This window comes from Athene noctua, chromosome 15 (genome assembly GCF_965140245.1).
Source record: "Athene noctua chromosome 15, bAthNoc1.hap1.1, whole genome shotgun sequence".
NCBI lineage: Eukaryota > Metazoa > Chordata > Aves > Strigiformes > Strigidae > Athene > Athene noctua.
In genome coordinates this window covers 11,380,975-11,402,946 of record NC_134051.1, presented here as the reverse complement: position 1 = coordinate 11,402,946, position 21,972 = coordinate 11,380,975, and the positions used below count along the sequence as shown (strand labels likewise).

The following is a 21,972-nucleotide window of genomic DNA, read 5'->3' as shown; positions in this document are numbered from 1 at the left end:
AAGCAGGTTGTAAAGCTCTGGAGTTAGTGTGCATAGTAACGCTGAAATTTGAACCTGAAATATCTCCAAATTAATGGCAGACAGCTGCTTTCAAATAGATCTAAAGATGAGTAAAGCCTCAGTTAAAAACAGATACTGGGAGAAGTATTTTCTCTATTGGGCTTATAGAATCAAATGTGGTCAAGGGCTACCTTTAGGTAGTCATTACTCTGCTTTAAAAGGTAGATGTTCCCCGAAGCTAGCTCTTTTCATGGGATAGTTTATACTAAACATGATGAAGGTAATTCCTAGATAGATGGAAAAAGTCAGCATCTTATGAAATTGTTGTCTGAAGATCTGTTTGATATATTAAAGAACTCTATATTTTTGGGCTGTCTCTGTTATTTGGACATACTTTAAATGCTGTACATGTGTTACTTCCTAGTTTTTATTTACATGCAGTCTTTTATACAATGAAAATGTTTTCAGCTATTACAAAGTGTTTTGATTGGTTTATGGCTTCTACTCATATTTCATTAGTTTATTAGCTGAAAGTATTGCTTCCATGGCTTGTTAACAATTAACATTTAAAAATAGAAGGACAAAACTTGGTATTTGTTGGAAAGAAATATTCATGTAAGTGCATGCTGCATTTGACATTCATAGCAATGGGACATGGAAGGATACAAATTGAGTCACTTCATTCCTACACAGTCCGTAATTTTAAAATTATGTAGCTACCCAGAAGGGTGTAAAATGTATGCAATTACTTGAACTCTACACCAAGACTGATGTTTGCAACAGCAGATTTTATTGAATCTGTGCAACAGTTAAGAATAGAGTCTTTAAAATTTTTGTCTACCTGTTTGTTTGATTTTTAAGCACTGATTATATTTAGAAATGTCACCAACTTCTTAATACTTTGCATCTGTTCAGTTTTGTGCTTTGTGTCTTGTAACTCAGTAAACTTGTGTTTTTCATTTTAAAAAAAGGAACTGTGAATGGGGAAATTTTTCCTCTAAGAATCCATTTCCACACCTCTGAAACAAGCAAATCTTCCATGTAATTTTAATTTGGAAAATTATTCTGCCAACTGTTGTAATTCTTTTTTGTAACTTGAGGAAGAAGAGACTTGTGGAAGATGAAATTTGGTTTGGGAATTCATCCTAATGCGCTGGCATATTCCATGACTACATTAGGTGCTGGAATGATGAACAGTATCTTTAATTTCTACTACGTTAAGCTTTTCCTAAACCGATACAAAATTTCAGAAGTAGCATTTCATCAAGCACAGGTATTGTACAATGGAATGTTTTGGTTTCCGTGTTGTGTTATGTGTCTGTGTTATCAAAACAAAGTCATTTTTTTAATTTATGAATTAATTTTGGATGCACTGCAAGTGGTTACACAGTAAGTGCATTTTAAATTTAGTTAATCCATAAGTAATTGAAGGTACACTTAAGGCACATCATTTAGAGTCTTTAGACTAAAAATCGTCAGAATTTAATTGCTGGGAAGATTTTTACCTTTGATAGCTTGAAGTAATACTCTAAATTAATCTTGCACCTCAGCTCCATAGATATGTTTGACATTAGTGCTTTCCTATGGACTGTTTAAGTACTTAATACTGCCTTTATTCTGCAAGTCATTATCCACGTGAGCAACTCTTGTCATAAATGGTCTCCTAAAAGTAATGGGCCAGCTCATGTTTTGAATTACTTGCTGTGAGGGTAATATCTGGGCTTTCCAAGATGAAAGCCCAGATACATAAGCTGTTGAAGGAGTGAAGTCTTAGAGACGGGGCTTTATTTCATGTGCGGCTGGGCACCTGCCTACTTATTCATCTTGTTTTTCAAAATTACTATAAACTTCTGAATACCTATAAGAATTTGGTCTGGAGTTTGTTTTGACCTGTGAAGCTTTCATCTTTATTATTTGAATAGAGATTTATTTTAAATAAATACGATGTGTATTACTTCTGTGTTTGTGTAACCTCTGCAGAAAAATCACACTGATGATAAATTCTGTTGTGCTTCTTACTTGTTTGTTGCAGGTTGTATTTATGATATGGAATGCCATTAATGATCCTCTTTTTGGGTATATTCAAGATAACTCCAAATTCAAGTGCTGCTCAAGACGCCAGTTCTCAATTTTATATGGAGCTCCTTTATATGCATTAGCCTTTTTGCTTCCTTGGTTTCCTTGGAAACATTATGAAGAAGGTGACTGGCTAAGTGGTCTTCACCTCATTGTTGCGTTATGTGCTTTTGATGGTTTGCTTACATTTGTGCTTCTAGCGCAATGTGCGCTCTTTGCAGAAATTTCAACAAGGCATGAAAGTAGGCTTCAGCTTATTAAATATAACCAAGTAGCAACATTAATCGGATCAACAAGCATTCTCTTTTGTGGTCTCATATCAGATAATATGGAAAATTTTGCATATTTTCAGGCTTTCGCTGTTTTGGTCGCAGCATTAGCAACAGTTTGTATGTGTTACACAGGCAAATATAGTACTAGTCAATATGAGCAGAGATCAGTTTTTACAGAGAATGCTAATCTGGAAAATGGTGATGGAGCTCTCTCCTGGTCCTCAGTACTTTTGTTGACCAAACAGATTGTGACAGAGAAAAACTTCCTGTTTTTTGTAACGATGAACTTCTTCCAAGTTTTCCACCTAGCCTTCTGCAACAATTTTATGATGATCTTTGCGGATAATCTTATTCCTAAGGATGCCCTTTCTTCCTCAATAAGAAGTATCATGTATGGAGCAGGCTTTATTTGTCCTCAGGTAGGCAGTTACCCTTTTTTATTTCAAAATATGAAAACATCGTGTTACTAATTTTCATTAGTTTAAGGTATCTATTTACACTGTTTGTTGAAAAAATTCTGTATCCGGCATAAGCCATTGGTCATACTGAAACAAATCTAGCTCACTGATACTCCGAAGAAGAATACCTCTGTGTACAAGCTAACCAAACACAAGGGTCAGGTAGTGAGAACGGACAAGCAGGCAGGCTGGTACAGTGTCTGTTTACAAGAATGTGAGATGTGAGTATGCAAGGAGTGAATGTTTTGTATCCTACAGGGTTTACAATACCTAAGTATAAAGCATGACCAAAACCATGGTCAAGATAAAAAGTTTCTAAAAGCAAAATCTATAGAATTCTGAATTTTCTCTTTGGCTTTGATTTGCAATATGTGATGAAAACAATCTCTTCTTCAGGAAGTTTCTGAAATGATTAGGTATTAAAAGCATTGTTGAACTATGTGGTATCTCAGTCATGGGAACCAAACAAAACTCTAAATAGCTGCTTTTGGAGAATAATACATTCCCATCTATTTTGTCATTTGCTGTCTTGGTCATCTACACTTACAGGGTAGAGAGACATGCTTTCAAGATCCCAATCAGGGTTGGGGGAGGAGTAACGAACTGGAAGAGAGAAGCGAGAACCCAAATAAGTAATATGTGAAAACAAGAAAAGCAGCAAAAATATGTCCCACAGAATGTAAACGTACTTGTCTGCAGTGAACAAAAAAATTATCCTGTTTGTTCCCTTCTAACTTCTTTCACCGGATCTTTTAAAACTTTCACTGTGTTTACTTACTGGATTATGAAAGTCAGGATTTTGAGTATTCTGAGTTTTGTCACAGGTGATGATGGGGTTCAGAATTTCTGAAAATCAGGATGTTATGTTCATTAAATTGTAATGGCCTTCAGTAAGTAATATGTAAAAAAAAAAAGTTACGTGAAAGTTCAACTGGAATTCACAGCTCAGTTTCAGTTACTGTTTTGGCTTTTGCATATATAACATACAAATCCTAAACATACCTTCTCTGTTCCATAAATCCTAAATATCTGTAATTTCAACTTTTATCCTTAACAGAGGTTTAACAGTTGGTTGTTTTTTCTGTAGCTCAAACAGCTGATGAACTTTAGAAATAAATCAGAAACTACAAAAGTTAGGAAAGCTTAAATAATTTTACACTCAGTACATAGCAATCACTTTTGTTGATAAAATCAGTGTGACAGTGTGAAACGAACAATCTTTCAGAAAATGCATCTCTTTCTGCTCCCCAGAGCCTCTTTGTCTAGAAGGTCACTGAACCGTAGAGAGTTTGCTGTGACCTTATTTTTCTCAGGTTTTGTCCCTTTGAGCTCAAGATACAACAAGAGAATTCTCTGGTGGCAATGTCCTGAACTTCACTTACCGGAAAAGCACCCAACCCATGTAAAATAAAGCCCCTTCTTATGAACTGTGCTTCAGTGGCTTGTACTAAACTGAATGCTTCTGTCTTAGGTTCCTCTTAGTAGTGGGTGTGAAGAATAAAACCTGCCTACAAGGGAAACCTTGTTGCTGAAACATAGGCAAATTTAAGTTTGCATCACTTAGTATTTTTCTTAGACATGTGCAGTTTTAGAAACATGCAGGTAATAAGGAATTTTTAAAATCATAAGTACTTCCTGAGACAGGGTTATTTCTCAATTATAGGGAGACAAGGTCATGGTTTTTACAGTAACAGGCATTACATTATCCCTTACCATTTCCAGTGTAAGTAACCTTTCTGCAGAATGCCTGAAAACAGCCAGGAGGAGAAGTATGTTTAAGTTTCTCATAACCAGAGTTTTTTCTTACACCAACTTTCCAGATTTGTTTTACCTCTCTGAGCATTGGCTTGTCTAAATCTGGATTTTCTTTAAATAGTATTTGCCACAGTAGTTTTTGTCTGACTGTAGCATCCTGGCTTTATTTGTTATGTTAAAGCATTTAAATGTGGGAATAAATAAATGTACAAGGAGAACTTTTCATGTTCTTCATCTGAGTATTACACTGCTCATCTCTGTATCATAGAAGGGAGGAGGAAATATGTGTCTCTGTAGAGTTTGTATTTTTTGTGAGAGTGATGAGTACCACATACATGTAGATGGTGACATAGCTCATATAATAAAAAGAACATAATGCATTACAAAATGTCCTATTTAAAGTGGAAAGTGATGAACAATCTACAAAATCTTACACTTTGTTCATACTATAATCAGCATTTAATACCATTTTCACGAGTTTGCCTGTCACTAGCTTCTCACACGGATTACTGCTTGCTAAGACTGGTGGAATTAAAATGCAGCCATACATGTTGTCCACTGGCATCTGACTTTCTTTGCTTGCTAGTAAAGCCTCTAACTTGCTTAGATCAGCTGTGAAAAAATGAAAAAAAAAATTCGAAAACATTTTTGATTAGCAGTTAAAATTCATATGGCAAGATGCTTGGTTTACAGTTTACATACTGCAAAGTTAATTATTTAAGGGATATCAAACATAAAGATCATGAGCACTAACTAATAGTTAGGCAATGTGGGTAACTATTGTCCTCAGGATAAAGTAGTTCTCAGCTGGCTAGTTCTGAGTGAAACTTCTTACCTTGAGAGGTAGCACAGAATGACCCAGTAGATAGTTCTCTTTGTTCAATTTCTATTTTTTTTATTTGGATTGAACTTTTTAGAAAGGGTTGGGGGTTTTGTTGATTTTTTTTTTTTTTTTTTTTTCCTTCAATGGATAGTAATAATTTATGACTGGTCTGTGTTTTCTAGCTCTCCTAATGCTGAGATATTGTACTATATCTTTTCATCATATACATGTATTTTTTATCTTTTCAGTGCCTTGTTCTTCTCAGTCAAGCTTCGTTGAAGAAATTTGGTTATTACAGAATCATCTTGTTTTCCTTTTACTTTGAAGGAGTAGCTGCTGCTTTCATGTTTGTTCTAGGGCCAGAACACTGTTATCTGTTGGCATTTTATCTCACAACTAACATGTAAGTAAATACACCTCCCTATTCATGGATGTGGCTTAAATAATTCTAACAGAGTGGACATTTGCTTTTAATAGCATGAAGAATCTGCTACTGCTTTTGTGGTTTTCTTCCTGTTCTGTTTCACTTGTCAGAAAAGTTGATACTCCAGTTACAACTTTTTTCAGCTTTGATTTTATTTTACCTCAGCTTTTAATTTCTGCTTAAAAAAAAAAAAAAAGCCTTCAATATGAACAGTACTTCAGGTTTGCAGTCACATGCCTCCAGCCACTTATCTGCTTTAATGTGAGATTCAAGGGAAGCAGAATCTTTTCTCATCCACATAGACACACAAGATCTCAGTAGAGGAACTCTGAATGCAGAGGCTGCTAGGAAAGCTCAGACCTCACTTTGTGTTGCACTGTAAAACAAACGTCGGTAAGTCAGGTATCTGTTAGGTAACCAATACCAAGTCACATTTTCACTGGTACTGGGTAAGTACGATGCTAAGAAGTAGTATTTTCACAGAAGTATATTATGATATATGGAAAACCTTATTTAAAAATAAAGATCTGTTTGTATCAGAATATCATTAGAACTATTTTATTTATTCTTTTTCTGTTTAATTGCTTTCTTTCTACATGTTCTTTCCTACCCTTCTTTTCTTCATCTTGTCCCCCCCCTTTTCATTCTTATTTTCAGTATTTCAGTCACGGGCTACTGTAACACTGAATTGTGTGAACAATAAATTGAATTTCATTACCTGCATACTTTAAATGTTGAAGATATGTTTTGATTTCCTCAGGAAAAAATTCTAAGGTACCTAAAGCCTGTATGTTTAAAGTGCTAATTGTTCAAAGCTTCTCATGAGTAAAAGGTAATTACACCCAAAATTTAATAAGACATAGAAATCATAATATTTCAGTTTATGGTTTAGCAGTTTGTTAAGAGTCAGCTTTGTGTGTATGTGTGTTTAAATGCATATATATATAGAATGTAAATATATATATATAATGTATTCCTACATACATAGGAATGCCCATAAAATCTTTTTACTAATCTAATTCTCCCACTTGGAAGTTTGTCTTCCGTGTAATCTTTCCTGTAATGCTCATGTCCTTTTCAGATTTCAAGAAGAAATTTTCAGTTTCACTTTCTTCTAAGGTGTTTCTTTTCTCTATGTCATTTAAATGACATTCACTGATAAGCAAGTATTTATGACCTTTTGTACCAGTGTCCAGTACAGAAAGAAAAAAATCCCCGTTTTTTAGGTTTGCATATTGATTTCTAATTCTCAATTAAGAACAGATCTAATAATGCTTTCAGAACTGCTGTTTAAACAGATAAATCACCATGTTCTAAAGAACATCTCAGCTTTGTGTGTTTGCAGAAATGTCAGTGTTGGGGTTAGAATGCCAGTTACCATTTCATTATGAAAATGTGTGTAAGAACTATGACCATCTTAAATATTTTGTCTTTCTTTAGGGTAATTGTACAAGCTTCATTTAGTTTATTCAATTTGCCTTTGGCAGATATTGTTGATGCAGATTTAATAAAGCACAAGCGGAGGTATGTCAGCAGTAACTACTTTTCTTTAAATACGCTATTTGCCGTGTTACTCTTTCATAAGTTAGACTATGTCAAAGTAAAGACAGTAAATGATCTTGGATCCTTGACACAGAAGTACTTTCTGTAAAAGTAACTTGGCATAAGTAAAGATAAAAACTTGAATAAAATTTCCTGTGGTTACTTCAGTAGCATAATTTAAGCATATTATTAGGTAATTTCTAGTTTTAATTATACTATAGTATAAGCCAAGTCCTTCAGGTTTTTTGTGGTTTTATTTCTGTTAGCTTCAACTGAATTATTTTGTAACCATATACATCTATTGTAATTATGGACTTTTTGAATAAGGCCTTTCTAACATGGAAAAGGTGTTTAGAAAGCTTTGCCTTTGCTACTTAAAGTGCAAATTTCAAAGTCTAACTGGTTGCTGCTATCTCTCTGAAATAAAAATTGATAAAGCCTGCTGTAACATAGCATATTACAGTTCATGGACCTTTTGGATTTTTATCAAAGTCCAGATAACTTCCTGTGGGTTCCATCAATGTTTACATAAGTGAAAATTCAATCCTAGTCACTGTATTAAAGCCCTTGCCCCTCAAAGGTGAGAGCTATTGCTTTCATGAAGAAAAAAGCACCTCCTTTTCTGGCCTTATGCATGTAAAGTCTCAAGTTGTAATTAATTCTCCATGCACTGTTCAGTCTAACTTAACTTCAGTAATTACTCAGTGTGCACAAAGCTGAACTTGGGTGCAAGTCCTTTCAGAATTGGGGCCAAGCTGTATATATACCCCAGAGGTTTATTACCTTTCATTTCCAAATAAATTTAAATTTCATTATAATAGCTGATCCATTTGCTAGCATGTGTGAACTGTATAAAGCTGTGGATCATGACAGTTAGTATTTGCATATTAACAGGATTTTAAAAATCACTATTGTAATCAATATACTAATAAGTTTGTATTGCATGTTTGGTTTTTACCCCTAAATATTTTAGATCACCACTTTCCTCTATGGTTTTTGGTACCAATGCTTTATTTACCAAGCCTGCCCAATCTTTGGCTCCAATGCTTGTGGTTACAATACTAAATCAATTTGGATATGAGAACTTGAATAATGAAGTTGCTCAGCTTGACCCAAGGTGAGTTCAAAAGCGATACTTTAAATCATAGAAATTAACATGAAATAATCCTGTCATCTAAAAAGCAAATTAATCTGCAATTAGTTTGCATCAACTGCACTTCAAAAATATGACTGCTTTAAAAATATTTTCCAGTTGTTTTTCATCTGTGAAGAAAAATGTACCTGATTTTGACAAACAAATAACACATTTCAATAGTTGACCATACCCAGTTCTATTGCAAAAAAGAGAAAAAAATGTTTGAGATCACCTAATACCTCTTAAGATACATGTTGTCCTGGCTTCTGCATTTTGTTTATCTTGTAAACCTACTTGGTTAAATATATAATCTTAATAAGGTTGCATTTAAGATACATTTTTGTTTGAGAGAAAGCAGTGTAATCACTGGAGGGAGGGAATCTGTCTCAAGTAGGAGTATAATTTTGGCTTCAATACTACTGACCATTCTAATGCTAATGATTTCATTGCAGTCCCTGGAGACCTTAATACACAGCATAAAGCTGTGGTTGCTAGTTAGCACGTTGGAAATGCATGGCCTTTTATAAAAACAAATTAACAGGGAGTCAGTACACTGAAAGAGTCATAGACTGTTTATTTATGACCAACAAGAGGAAGTGGCAACATAAGGAATAACTGAAGTCAGGACTAAAAGGCAAAAATCATTCCTGATTAGGATTTGCTTGAGAGAACAATATGAATATCCTCAGAACTACATAGCTCTCCTAAATTTTGAGTAGAAACCTTAAAAAATGCATAGAAGACAATTGTATATGAACTTTTGTGGAGATAGCTCTTGAAGGAGAAAGGACTGACTAGAAGAATGTTTTGCATTTGAGGAATTCTTAAAAAAAATGCATGAGGAAAAGCATGACATAAAAGGACAACAGGTGGTCTTCAGATAAGCATCCTGACACAAGCAAAGAAGGCTTAAGTTTGAGACTATGTCTGAGAACAGTTAATTTTAATGCATTCTGTAGATAGCCAGCAAGTGAGATGATGGGAGGAGAATAAAATGAGTGATTTTTGCAGAAGAGTGATAGGTTGAACTGGATGTGGATAGGAGAGGGCTGAATATATGAATCTTGATGTTTCAGGAAAATTCAGATTTGACACATAAAAACTGCAGTTCTGATCTCTTTCAATCAGAGAAATGATCCCTTTGTGGATGCATTTTAAATCACAGTAATGATAAATCTTTTTTTTCCCCAGTAAGTAGCCTCTGGACTATAGCAACAATAAATTTCTTGTATATAGAATTTAAATACTTTGAACACTCAATCTCTAAAACCTATATTTTCACTTGAGACGTGGAAATTTCATTTATTTCACTAGGGCAAGGAACAGCATAAAGGTACAAAGCCAAGATCAGTTAATCAAAGAACACCCGAAAAATGCGATATATTTCTTTTGCTTGTCCCTTCAAAAATAATTTCTTAAATATGAAGCAGTCTGCATGTGTTTTCTGTATATGCATGTATGAATGTGCTTGTCCTTCGCTTTGCAAATGGACTACAGTGTGGACATACAGCCCACAAAGACCAGACTGCTCAAAATTGTTTCTAGGGAGTCAGTTTGCCCAATGGCAAGGTACTCAGACCATTGACTGAGCTAAAATTACTTACACATTTTAAAACCCTATCAGCTGATTTCAGCCACAGACAGACAGCTAAAATACACTTGCATCAGGACAGAGTTGTGTGGAGACAAACAGAAACTGAATAGAGGAGATTGCTTTAAATATGCTCAAACTGTTTTAAGAAAAAAAAAAAATCACACATATGAATTATATATAATGAAGTGTTCTGGAAAGCATTTACTTTATTAGATGTAGTGGTAGTGAATTGTAAAAATAACACAGAGGACCCTTATTCTACATTAAGAAAATATTTGGCCCCTGAATAAGTATGTCTTAAGAGTTTCCAGCAATTTTCTTTATGGAGAAGAGAGAAAACGCAGTCCAAAACCATAAACTATTTGGTAAATTCTAATTTATTTTTTTTTTCTTGAACTGAAAATTAAACTATAGCAACAATGATGGAGCAACTAATCCTGGAAACCATTTCCAGTCACATTAAGCTCAATAAAATCAGTAGTAGTCAGCATGGCTTCACCAAGGGGAAGTCCTGCTTGACCAACTTGATAAACTTCTACAATGAAATGGCTAGCTTGGTAGGCAAGGGAAGAGCAGTGATATTGTCTACCTGGACTTCAGTAAGGCCTTTGACACTGTCTCCCGTAAGATCCTCATAAACAAGCCTTTGATATACGGGGTGGATGAGCCGACAGTGAGGTAGGTTGAAAACTGGCTGAATGGCCAGGCCCAGAGGGTGGTGGTGATCAGTGGCATGAAGTCTAGTTGGAGGCCCGTAACTAGTAGTGTACCCTAGGGGTCTATACTGGGTCCAGTCCTGTTTAACATCTTCATTAATGATCTGGATGATGGAGTAGGATGTATCCTCAGGAAATTTGGTGATGACACAAAACTGAAAAGTGTGGCTGATACACCAGAGGTCATGCTGCCAGCCAGGGGAGTCTTGGCAGGCTGGAGAAATGTGCTGACAGGATCCTCATGATTCAACAAGAAGTGCAAAGTCCTGCACCTGGGGAGGAACAGCCCCATGCACCAGTATATACTGGGGGCTACCCAGCTGGAAAGCAGCTTGGCAGGAAAGGACCTGGCGGACCAAACTGAACATGAGCCAACGATGTGCTCTTATAGCAAAGAAGGCAAATGTTATCTTGGGCTGCTGCATCAGACAAAGCATTGCCAGCAGGTCAAAGGACATGATCCTTCCCTCTGAACTGGTGAGGCCCCATCAGGAGTATTGTGTTCAGTTCTTGGCTCCTCAGTACAAGAGACACGTGATCATACAGGAGAGAACCCAACAACGGACCACAAAGGTTATTAAGGGACTGGAGCATCTCTCCTATGAGGAGAGGCTGAGAGACTTGGCACTGTTCAGCCTGGAGAAGTCACAGGAGGGATCTTCTTAATATATGTAAATACCTTAAGGAGGGGTGCAAAGAGGATGGATTCAGGCTCTTCCCAGTGGTGCCCAGTGACAGGACCAGAGGCAGTGGACATAAACTGAAACACGGGAGGTTCCCTCTGAACATCAGGAAACACTTTTTTACTGTGAGGGTGACTGAGCAGGTGAACAGGTTTCTCAGGGAGGTTGTGGAGTCTCCATCCTTAGAAATATTTGAAAGGCATCTAGACACCGTCCTGGGCAGTGGCCCTGCTTGAGCAGGGGTTTGGAGCAGATGACCTCCAGAGGTCCCTTCCAACCTCAACCATTCTGTGATTCTTGTTCTGTGAACAAAGTTCCAGTATTTAATGATAGTGAAAATATGGGTATATTACAGTTACAGACAAGCAGTTGTTTTTTATATACAGTTACTATCTGTCGCATTAGTTTTCTTCCACGGTTATTTCACAGAACTTCTTACAAATCCGAAGAATCTTAATAAGATGTATTTTATTATCTGTGTTCAGTTTGGGTTTTGTTTTGTATGTTAATATACTGTGGAGTGAATGGAGAAAAGTATTAGCAGACCATCAGTGGTCTCCTTCAGTAATGTCCAGATGTCTCCCTTATCTTTCCCTCCAGCATCAAAAGTCTGAACATTGTTTTTGGTATTCTCAGCAGCTTTCCAGGCTTTTGCTGTAGTAAAACACAGTTGCCAGCAATGAGTTAACAGTTGAAAATTATGGAAATAAGCTTTTCTTGTTCACACTGATTTTTGTGTAATACTGTAATTTCATTTCCTCATTCCTCATTTCTTGGTATATTGCTTACTCAAGACCACATGGAATGCTAGAGCTCTCAAACATTTTGGATGACTCCAACCTGCATATAAAAAAACCCTCATAGCTTCCAGGGGAAGGGTGTTTCTTCTCCCCTTGTTTATTTATCTTATACATTTGATAGCATTTTATTTATAGCATACTGCCAGAAGTGGGCTTCATAAATATTCTGTCTTTGCTCATTTTACACTGTTTAAAAAAAAAAAAAATCTATCAAAAGCTATCTGCTGGGAGAAATCATGTATCTTCTGATTCTTATGCCTCCAGCAAAAGGTCTTGAAGATGACACTACCTCACCTCCACCTCTTCATCATTCCAGTGATTACATTTTGGTTCTTCAGTTATGTGATATTATGACTCATTGACATTCTCCAAGATCAGGATATTTCATTATTGCTTCATTAGAGGACCAAAACTCTTAACAGAGTACCAGCCAACAATAAGTTGCTGGTTTTTAAGCTTTGCTGTCTTTTGTTGCCATCATGCTGTTGAGCAATTCACACATATATGTTCTCTGACTCGGTAAAGACCACATTCCTGAGCAGCTTATTAGGGCAACTGATGAGTTATAAGTGAAATTCTTATCCCAGAAGACCTTTTGAGACAAAACAGTTCATCATCATCTTGCTGGCTTCTGTTACAGTTGTGTTCTCTAGGGCACCTAAGCTGGTAAAACAGTGAAGAGGTTTTATACAGAGTAAAATTCTAGAAGAAAGGAAAATTCAATCCCCCTTTTCTTTCATCCATGAGGTATAACACCTCCAGGGGGATGGTTAACATTGATCAGAAATGAGAATATGCTTATCACTGAACAGTGAACCCAGTACTCTATCAGACCAGGAATTCCAGAGACCTAGACTGTCTCTCTTCCTCTGTACTGAAGCCTTTGCATTGACCATTAACATCACCAACTTCTTACTTACCAGTACCAGTATTTACTTCTCCTCAATGTGACTTCTTAGTCACAGTGATGTCTTCTTCCTTAGGAGCAATCCAGTATCTCTTGATTTTGCCTGTGGTATTGTAACTTTGAAGTGTGACTTCTGCTATGCATAGTGTATCTCTCTTCCAGAAATCATCTTGCTTTTTGGTGTAACCTTTTTCACTTGTGAGGTTGGCCTAGATATTGTACACAATTCCATGTATGTTACACATGATTCTGTATACATTAATATACACATTATACCACATTCTTAGGAAATGTGGTCACTACACATCAATTAAGCATTTTGTAGTGGAAGCTACCTTAAGTATTTTTAATATCCTTAAAATTTGAGCAATAGCTTGCAGAATGGAATGGTCCTGGTTTGTTTTTTTTTTTTAATTTTTGGTCCATCATCTCAGCAAAGCATTACCTGACCCATATAGCTTGGGGTTTTTTTTGTTTGCCTTGGGGTTTGGTTTGGTTTGGTTTTGTTTTTAGTTTGGCGAGTTCTTTTTTTCTTTTTGCTATGGAAAAGATAACTAGTTTCAAAACTCCCTCTTCTGGAAAGCCACTGCAACTACAACTAACTTCTGTTAAAAGTGTGCTTTTCAAATTTGTTCTTCGGCATGAAGTTATTTGACAGCAACTCTTCATTATTTACTGGAGGCTCTTTAAACTGTTAATGCTTTCATATCGAATTACTGGACTGCATCACATTCTACTCAGAGTGATATTAGGGCTGTTTAGTGAAAGATTGCATGTTTTATTCCTGTGTGTGCAAAAACTGTAGACGAGGAAATTTCTGAAATTACTGGTTCAGCTATTATTACGATGAAATCTGAGCTCTGCTCTTGATTTATCTCAGTCCCTTAATGAAATATTTTACCATTCTTTTTTTCTGTGTACTACAGATACTGTTCTTAATTCCTGCAGTAGCTCAAGGTTTTACAGTACGACAGGTAATATTATTTTCTTAAAGCAATATTGTTCCAGTGAAACCAAATCAGGATTGCACCAGTGTGCGCGATTTGGCAGATGTTCTTTCTTTTTTTGTCCTTCCTGAAGTCCATGTGTAAAGACAGAATAATTTTAGTACTGAAAACCACAATCCTCTTTAGTGTGGAGAACAGCCAAGTACAAGCCTCCAAATCCTGTTAACTGTGTCTTAGTCCTGTTTTCACCTTTGGATAGGTAAGTAATTGGTCTGTGGCCTCCCTGCTGACACTGCTCATACAGTTAACTATTGGCAGTTGTGACAGTGGTGTGCATGATGTGGGCCCTTGTTTACTTGTAGATGAACTGAAAATGCAGTTGAATACAGGCCAGGAAACAGCATCCAAATGGTAAATTATTGTCATTGCCAATAAACATTGGCTACGGTCCAGTAACCTACTAGTGAACAGTTCCAGTCTTAAATGCAGTTGCCCAAGTGATTAAGTAATTCACTTGTAAGCCTGTGGTTTTTTGTTTTCTTATGTAGCATTAGCACGTACTTAACTTGAGATAAAGTGTGACTGTCCTATGAGTGTGTGTATGTACTAAGAACTAAATCTGGGCAATGTTGGAGGTTGCAAGCATTTTTTCTGTTAAACACAGTGAGACATGAGTTGATTCTTTTATGATTCAGAGAAACTATTAGGTTTTATTCAAAAGCCTGTTCAAGTGTTTTTCATAGTTGTTTGTTTGGTTGGGTTTTTTTTGATCATGTCCATAGCTGTTCCATGAGTCTCCTATCTCATCCCTGAATGCTAAGGAAACAAAATAGAAGATAACATAAACTGCCTCATGGAGGGAAAGTTCATTTAGGGGCTATTTCTCAGTTTGAGTTGACTTTCCTGATATTTAAGTAATTAGAATCCGATAATTAACAGAATGCCAGTAGATAATGATTCTAGCTACTAGATGAATGCCTAAATGTATGTTTTGAGCTGTCAGAAATCATACTGCTCATAAAAAGGAACTCGTTTCACTTCTCTGTTTTACTTTTTGATTCATATTCGTTGATGTTTCATCTCTTATTCCATAGAGAAGATTTAGATGAGGAAATACCATGCATCTGTGAGAATAAATGAGTGTTAATTTCACATGTATTCTTTTTATGGTTTATATTATCTTGTAATCATTTATTTTAAAACAAAATGAAATAAGGCTTTATATTTCAAACAGCCCTTTACACCATACCTGAGTTTTGTGCGTTAATCATGACTTCCATCTAGCACTGGGTGACTATAACAACACACTATGTGGATAGCTAGTAGCACAGATTTTAACTTAATAAAATAATTACATATTAAAATGTTTGCTTCCATTTTCTGCTTTCTTTCTCTTTCAGATGTTTCAGTCTTACTAAAGCTTTTCAGATGCTCTGTTCTATAATTGGATTATATTGCTTAAATTGATTTCTAGATTACGTAATACAGATGTGTACCACAGCAGCAAACAGGATTTCTCAGGTTGCCTGCAGTTTACTAACATTAACTCTTTGTGTGCTAATTACCTAATTTCCTCCCAGCTATTATGAAAGAAGCAAACAACATAAAATTCATATTTGTAGGTAGAATTAGAAAATACAATTGAATTATATTTGACATCTGATACTTATATTTCTTTTATTTAGATTATACACAGTAATGTGGATATGCTGTATATGTGTATATAAGGTGAATGCTTTAAAAATAATTTGTTGTGAATTGACCATGAAAGTTAATCTTCTTCATCCTGAAAGCTGTGTTTTCATCTTCTTCACCAGTTTGTTTTTAGGTCTTCATGATGCCATGTTCTATTTGATCTGTCTGGTTCCACTTTGCATTGCAGTCATACAGATCCTGACGTGGACTCGCTTTTCAATCCAGAATAGTCATATGACAGCTGTATGCTAAATTTGTAACAGTTGGTCAGTAAATCTTCTGCTGAATTGTACCACAAAACACTTAGTATGTTTTAAATGTGAAAAAGCAAAACTTCATTAAATGGACTATTAGGCCAAGCACAGTTTGAACCATTTCAATAGAGTTGCGTTCTTCAGGCTGTGTAGACTGTAACACGGATCACATTCAGCCTTAATGCTGAGCCTACACAGAGGTTTTTACTACCTCAGTTGTTTGCCTTTAGTAGGCTTTATCCTTAATTACCAAATAAAGTAATTTCTGGTATATAGTGGTCACTGCTAACTCATCTGAAGAATGGATATAGTGGATCAGGTAAAGGAATCCCCACCCAGCACCTGGAATTCCAGGGGACTGTATTTTCTTAAGTTTACTGAAAGATGGTGAATTAATTTTGCCATACTGATAAAATGGCAGATCTCTGAAGTTAATCTGGAAGAGCCTGGTGAACATCTCTCATGGATGGCAGGGAGATGAAGAGAAGAATTTAGATGGTGTCTAGCTGACCAGTATCAAGACAGCTACCACAGAAAGAGTCAAGAGTAATTAACTACCCTGTAAAAGTCTGTGTAAGGCTAAAGAAGAAAAAGATTCAGATGCTGTTCAATGAAGTATTGCCGGATATGGAAAAAGCTCCATACGTCCTCACTGGCTTTCCAGATGTGTCTAGTCAGTGGTAGGTAGATGCAGTTTTCTGTCTTTAAATGGGAAAATTATTTTGAAGGTACCATATTGTTAGTACTTAATACAGAATGTCATTTTGGTAAGAAAAACATTAGTGTATGGGTGTAGTAGTGTTCAGTTAGTTGGACAAATCTAAGCACACACATATTGAATCAAATTTTACCTACGTAGTAGTGTTACATTGGCAAACTCATTTAATGTGCTGACAGTTTAAGTTAATTTCTGATTAATCGTGTTGAAGTTAGTTGATTTCTGATTAATTATTACCAGAATCTTTTCAGTTAAACTTTTAAATGGATCCTGTGATTTTTATAAAATAAAGGGTTTTTTGATAAAATTTCAGAAACATTGAATCCTCTCTTATTTCACATGTGTTGTAATGATAAGATACATTAGCATGTTTACAATACTCCTGTTTAATAAACATTCTTTCCTCCAGTATATCCAGTATGTAATTTTGCAATGATACATAACTTAAGTATGATATAATCACTTAATTTTTGTTCTTTGTTTTGTCTGGGCAAACATAATTTTAGAAGCACCTTTCTTATGGAGTGCCAGTCACTTGAAAGTACAAGTAGATGCATTGTATGTATCCCAATTTTAAAGTGCTGAGCCAGCTCATTTCCAAGGTTCTACATTTATTGTGACAGGTAACTTGGAAGAGAAGGGAGTGCCTTCTCCCTTCAAGAAGTTGCCTGCATTTTGGTGGATGCTAGCATAATTTAATGAAGAGGTTTGAGATTTGAAAAAAAATAGTCTTTTGTGCCTCGGTTTTTACATTTGCAGAGTAGAAATGTTTCCTTGCCTTTTTTGAAATACAAAGTGCTTTCAAAGTGATGAGTGAAAAAGTGGGATAGCATTGTTAAATATTTAGAAATCTAAATGAACCTTTTGATAGGAGTATGAAGTTTTATGTTAAAATGTAAGAAGCCAGAAGTGTCATGAAGTTTTAAGTTGTGTTATCTGGTTTTTACCTCTGTCTTGTCAGAGATACTATTATTCATTTGCATTACGTGCTAATAGCATAATGTACACTTACTAGTGTCACTTGTATTTACAGATCCAAAGAATATTTACACAAATTCCAGAGCAGATACAGACTGTGTGTTTAGATTCTGAATTTTAAAAGATTTACTGCATTGCATGTATGCCTGAAAGGCAAAAAGAGCAAAAGCCAAAGGACAAAAATCTGAAGGAATTTAAGTTAATGTAATCTTTGATTCATTATATGAAAGTCTTCTCCCTGACATTTCCTTTAAAATGGTAATAAATAAAATAGTTTTATTTTTCTTTACTGTTTCTATATTTCCTAAATTTGATATGTTTATCCTATCCTCATAGAATATATATTTTGATAGGTGAAAATGTTGTTCCACAAATAGGTTTTCTTGGATGACTGTGTTTATTACTTAGATCTAATACTAAGTTATTAGAACATAGTGTACAACTGGGAGAATACTGTGCTGTACAACCGGAAAATTAGTAAGTGGGTTTAAGAGTCAAAATTACACCAAGAATTCTTTGAAACAACTGGATTTTTTTATTTTTTTTTTTAATGTTTGGTAAGGATACCATTTGTTTTACTGAAATAAGAAAGTAAGGGGTGATATGACTGAATGCATAGTTTGAATAGCCTCTGTAAACTGCTGCATCTTTAGAATTAAGATAAATAAATAGTCAAAGATTTCTAAGAAAGACAGCATTAAGATATGAGAGATTAACTGTGTAAAATAAAGTAGTTTAGAAAACAAATCTGAGAAGTACAGTACGAATTATTTAATATGATTTTGCAAACTTGTCATTTATTATTCTCCCATTTGTCTGTCCAGGAAAAAGTGTCTTTCATCGCAGCAATAGTCAATCAAAAAGAGGACTGGAAAAGTGCTTTAAATTCAGGTAGCAGTCTTATTACAAGAATAGGAGGTTGACAGTATGTTATGACTGACATCGCTTCTTCTCCATTTCTCTGTCACACACTAAACTTTGTTATCCTCGCTAAACCTACATGAGATTGTTTTTGGCCCTGAATCAAGTAAAGCATGATCAAAGGCAAAAGTTCACTGTCTTGCAACAGCTGGTTTGTCTGCTTTCTCTCCTTGTTAGCTAATAGTATCTGAGCTTGAAGTCCTGCTGCTGGAAAAATGCCCCAATTTAATCTTGATAATTTAAGGGTGTCTAAAATAGTCTCATAACTGATAAAGAGAATTTAAGTGTGTACAGTATAACATATGAAACGCTGTGATAACTTCAGAGAATGAGAAATTTCATGCTTGAATCCTACTCTTAGAGTTTCTCTATAAATTCTGATAATTTGGATCTTAATACACTAAATGAATTTTATTTATTGAAAATCAATAGGGAAAAGTGTCTGCTAGATTTAAAAGGATGTTATCTAATAGACACTAAGGAATGTTAGTCTAGTATAGTAGCAATATAATATATGGTTTGTGATAGAGTGAAAACATTGAATAAATGGCACCAAAGCCTATTTAATTTTAAGTAGGAAAAAATTGGATTTATGTTTTGTGGTGCTTACAGGCCTGCCTCAGTTCTTGTCTTGTACAAAATGACCTTCCAGTCTCCTGCCGTGCTGATTTTGGAACTGCTCAGTAATTCATGAATATACTATGTTGACATGGCTAGTAGAATGTTTACATTTGAATAGGGTTGTACAGCTTAATGGATACTGTCAGGAAAGACAAGCAGGAAGGGGAAGGAACAGTTATGATAAGCCACATCTCCAAAAATACTTCTGAGCTCTTTCTTACAGAATTAAGCCAACTCAGGAAAAAGCTCAGTAGTACATGCAGGCAAATTAATTCTAGCTGATTTTGTAAAGGAACATCCAAGTGAGACAGGGAGTGAGTTGTCTTAGCTGGACAGACCCACAACTGGGATTCCTGGGTTACCTTTGCGGGAGAGGATTTTAGATATCAATGTTTATCTTAAAGACCTTTTTTCTGGTAATCACTTCCTTAATATTATTTAAATAATAGAAGGGAAAGTTGTTCTATCGCTGTACTTGATCGGGAAAATTGCAGATTTGCATCTTGGAAGACGCGAGGCTGTGCAGCCAGCCCTGTCACACTGTCCTGCTCCAGCACACCAGGCTCCTTGTGATCACCAGAAATGAAATGCAGGCTGTGTTAAAACCTTTGGGTATGTTTTGGACCTTTTGGACTCTAGGTATTCAATCGATAATGGAAATTTTCCATCAAGAGAAAGAAGAAACACTATCTAAACAGTTGAGGAAAAAGTAGAAAAAAAGTGATTCCTCTTTCTCTGGAAATCCTCTCTCACCACACTTGCTGCTTTGAATGACATATGCATACACTTATACCACAAATAGTTTTCTGAGATTGTCCAGTGATTGGTTACAATTCTACCAGCCTATATGGAAATGACAATACATCAAAATTATTACCTAAATATGCATGAATAGTGTGGTTTTGTAGCCTGTCAAGAGAAAAATATGCTTAGTATACAACTACTGCAGCAGAATATTAATGACAAATGTAACACTGAGTAGGAACTTTAAAAAATCTCATTAAAACATACCCAGGTTTTATACCGACAATGTAAAGACAAAAGCTAGTGTATTCCTTACTTTATCTGGTATGCAATTTATTACCTGTATCTTACATGTGATAAAATTAGGATATGTTTCCCTGTGAACTATATGTAACTAACCTGAAACAATTTTATTTATTGGTTTACACATTGTGAGCAGATGCCTGTTTAAAAAGCAGCAAATTTATCTTTTGCATTTTGGATTTTGATGATAAAGTTTTTTTATTCCTGGAGGGAAAAAATAAAGCTAATCTGTCTTTACAAACAACATATATAGAAAGGACAGTCTTAATCCCAAACCAAATAAAAAGAAGTAGACCAAAAAGGCATCTTAGCCTGTCTAGCTATTGGAGAAAATAAAAATTGTCATGTGGAAAACTGTCTAAAGCTCTCATGTCAAAAACTTTCCTCAAGGAGGTTAAACGTCAGTGAAAATGAACTGAACAGAAACATCCTCTGGAGGTATTCTGTTGTTGCTCTGGTTTTGCTGATTTCCCAGGGTAAGCAAGGTTGGATGTGATTAGTACTTGATCAGAGGATATTCCAGGTAGAAGCCAGGATCCCACAGTGGTCTGATTTCCAGTGTCATCCTTACCAGGAAATGAAGGGCAGCCTTTCAAATCTGATCAAAAGGAAAGATGTGGATTGCTTGTGGTTGTTAAGAAACATTCTTCTGAGATGAGAGATGATAGCCCTGATGCCATACACAACTGGAATTTGATTAATGAGGTAAGCTTTGTCTAGATTTTCTTTCAGTTTCAATTGTATAGAGTATTCCTCACTTCCTGTGAGCACAAATTAACCTATGTTTATTAGAGCATAAGGGAGAACAGTAATACCTAACCCAAACCCACAGTAACTATGGCTTTTGTTCTAGCAAAGGCACATGCTTCTGTATGAAAAGCCAAAAGGTGTTTAGCCAGCTTGACCTGTCCCAGATAAAAATGTTCTGATAAGTACTGTCTGTTCTAGGCTAGCCTTCCTCTCTGGGGTATTAGTTGCATTAAGGGCACATTTTTATCCACGAGTCTCCACTATGCCCCACTGCATCCCCATGCACAGAAATAGGATGCAGGAGTCCAACTCTGAAGTTCTTGTTTTCCTGCCTACACGATGACTTCTCCTTCCTCTGCATGCACATCCCACAGCTTCGGGAAAAAAAATCCTGGGTCGAGGGTCTTAGATTCTCCTGTGCAGTGACACAAGCTCCTGCCACAGGGCCCAGGTTGGAAGTTTTGTCAACAAAATGTTGCAGAAATTCCAGCAACCAGTGGAACAAAAAACCATTAAGGTTTACTCTGAGCCATTGCAAAACAGTTGTTTACAAGAAAAAAATTCAATGTCTGAGGGTTTGAAGCTGAATTTTATATTTCAAAGGGTTGTTGTAGTCTTTCATCTGCAGATTGAAGTCCCTTTTGAAGAGCAAGTCCTGTAATGACCCAATTTATCTTTAATGACCCAGTTTAAAAATGGCTTGGGGTTTTTAGGAATCTTGTTGTTGAAGGTTAAGCTTTTAGAACAATGTAGCAATGTTGTGCTTAGGTCAAGAAGGGTGTTCCTTGTCTGTGTTAAAGCCAAAGGCATCCTCATCAGAAGAACAAGTAGATAGCCTTCTTTGAGCAAGGACATC

General features: G+C 35.7%; 1 protein-coding gene across 1 annotated transcript; it reads left to right on the top strand.

Moving 5' to 3' along the window:
* The first annotated feature begins 1,106 nt into the window (after nucleotides 1-1,106).
* Nucleotides 1,107-17,030, top strand: LOC141966497 (transmembrane protein 180-like). Its single transcript, XM_074919310.1, has 6 exons — nucleotides 1,107-1,273; nucleotides 2,033-2,767; nucleotides 5,633-5,787; nucleotides 7,249-7,332; nucleotides 8,324-8,467; nucleotides 15,950-17,030. The coding sequence occupies exons 1-6, from the start codon at nucleotides 1,121-1,123 to the stop codon at nucleotides 16,077-16,079; spliced, it is 1,401 nt and encodes a 466-aa protein (XP_074775411.1). The 5' UTR covers nucleotides 1,107-1,120; the 3' UTR covers nucleotides 16,080-17,030.
* Nucleotides 17,031-21,972: the final 4,942 nt, after the last annotated feature.

What these genes read in the sequence shown, in the direction of transcription:
- LOC141966497 (XM_074919310.1), top strand. Translation starts at nt 1,121, where the DNA reads ATGAAATTTGGTTTGGGAATTCATCCTAATGCGCTGGCATATTCCATG. An exon ending in CAGGCTTTATTTGTCCTCAG is followed by an intron (nt 2,768 to 5,632) that starts GTAGGCAGTTAC and finishes TTATCTTTTCAG; the next exon opens with TGCCTTGTTCTTCTCAGTCA. An exon ending in GTTGCTCAGCTTGACCCAAG is followed by an intron (nt 8,468 to 15,949) that starts GTGAGTTCAAAA and finishes CTTCTTCACCAG; the next exon opens with TTTGTTTTTAGGTCTTCATG.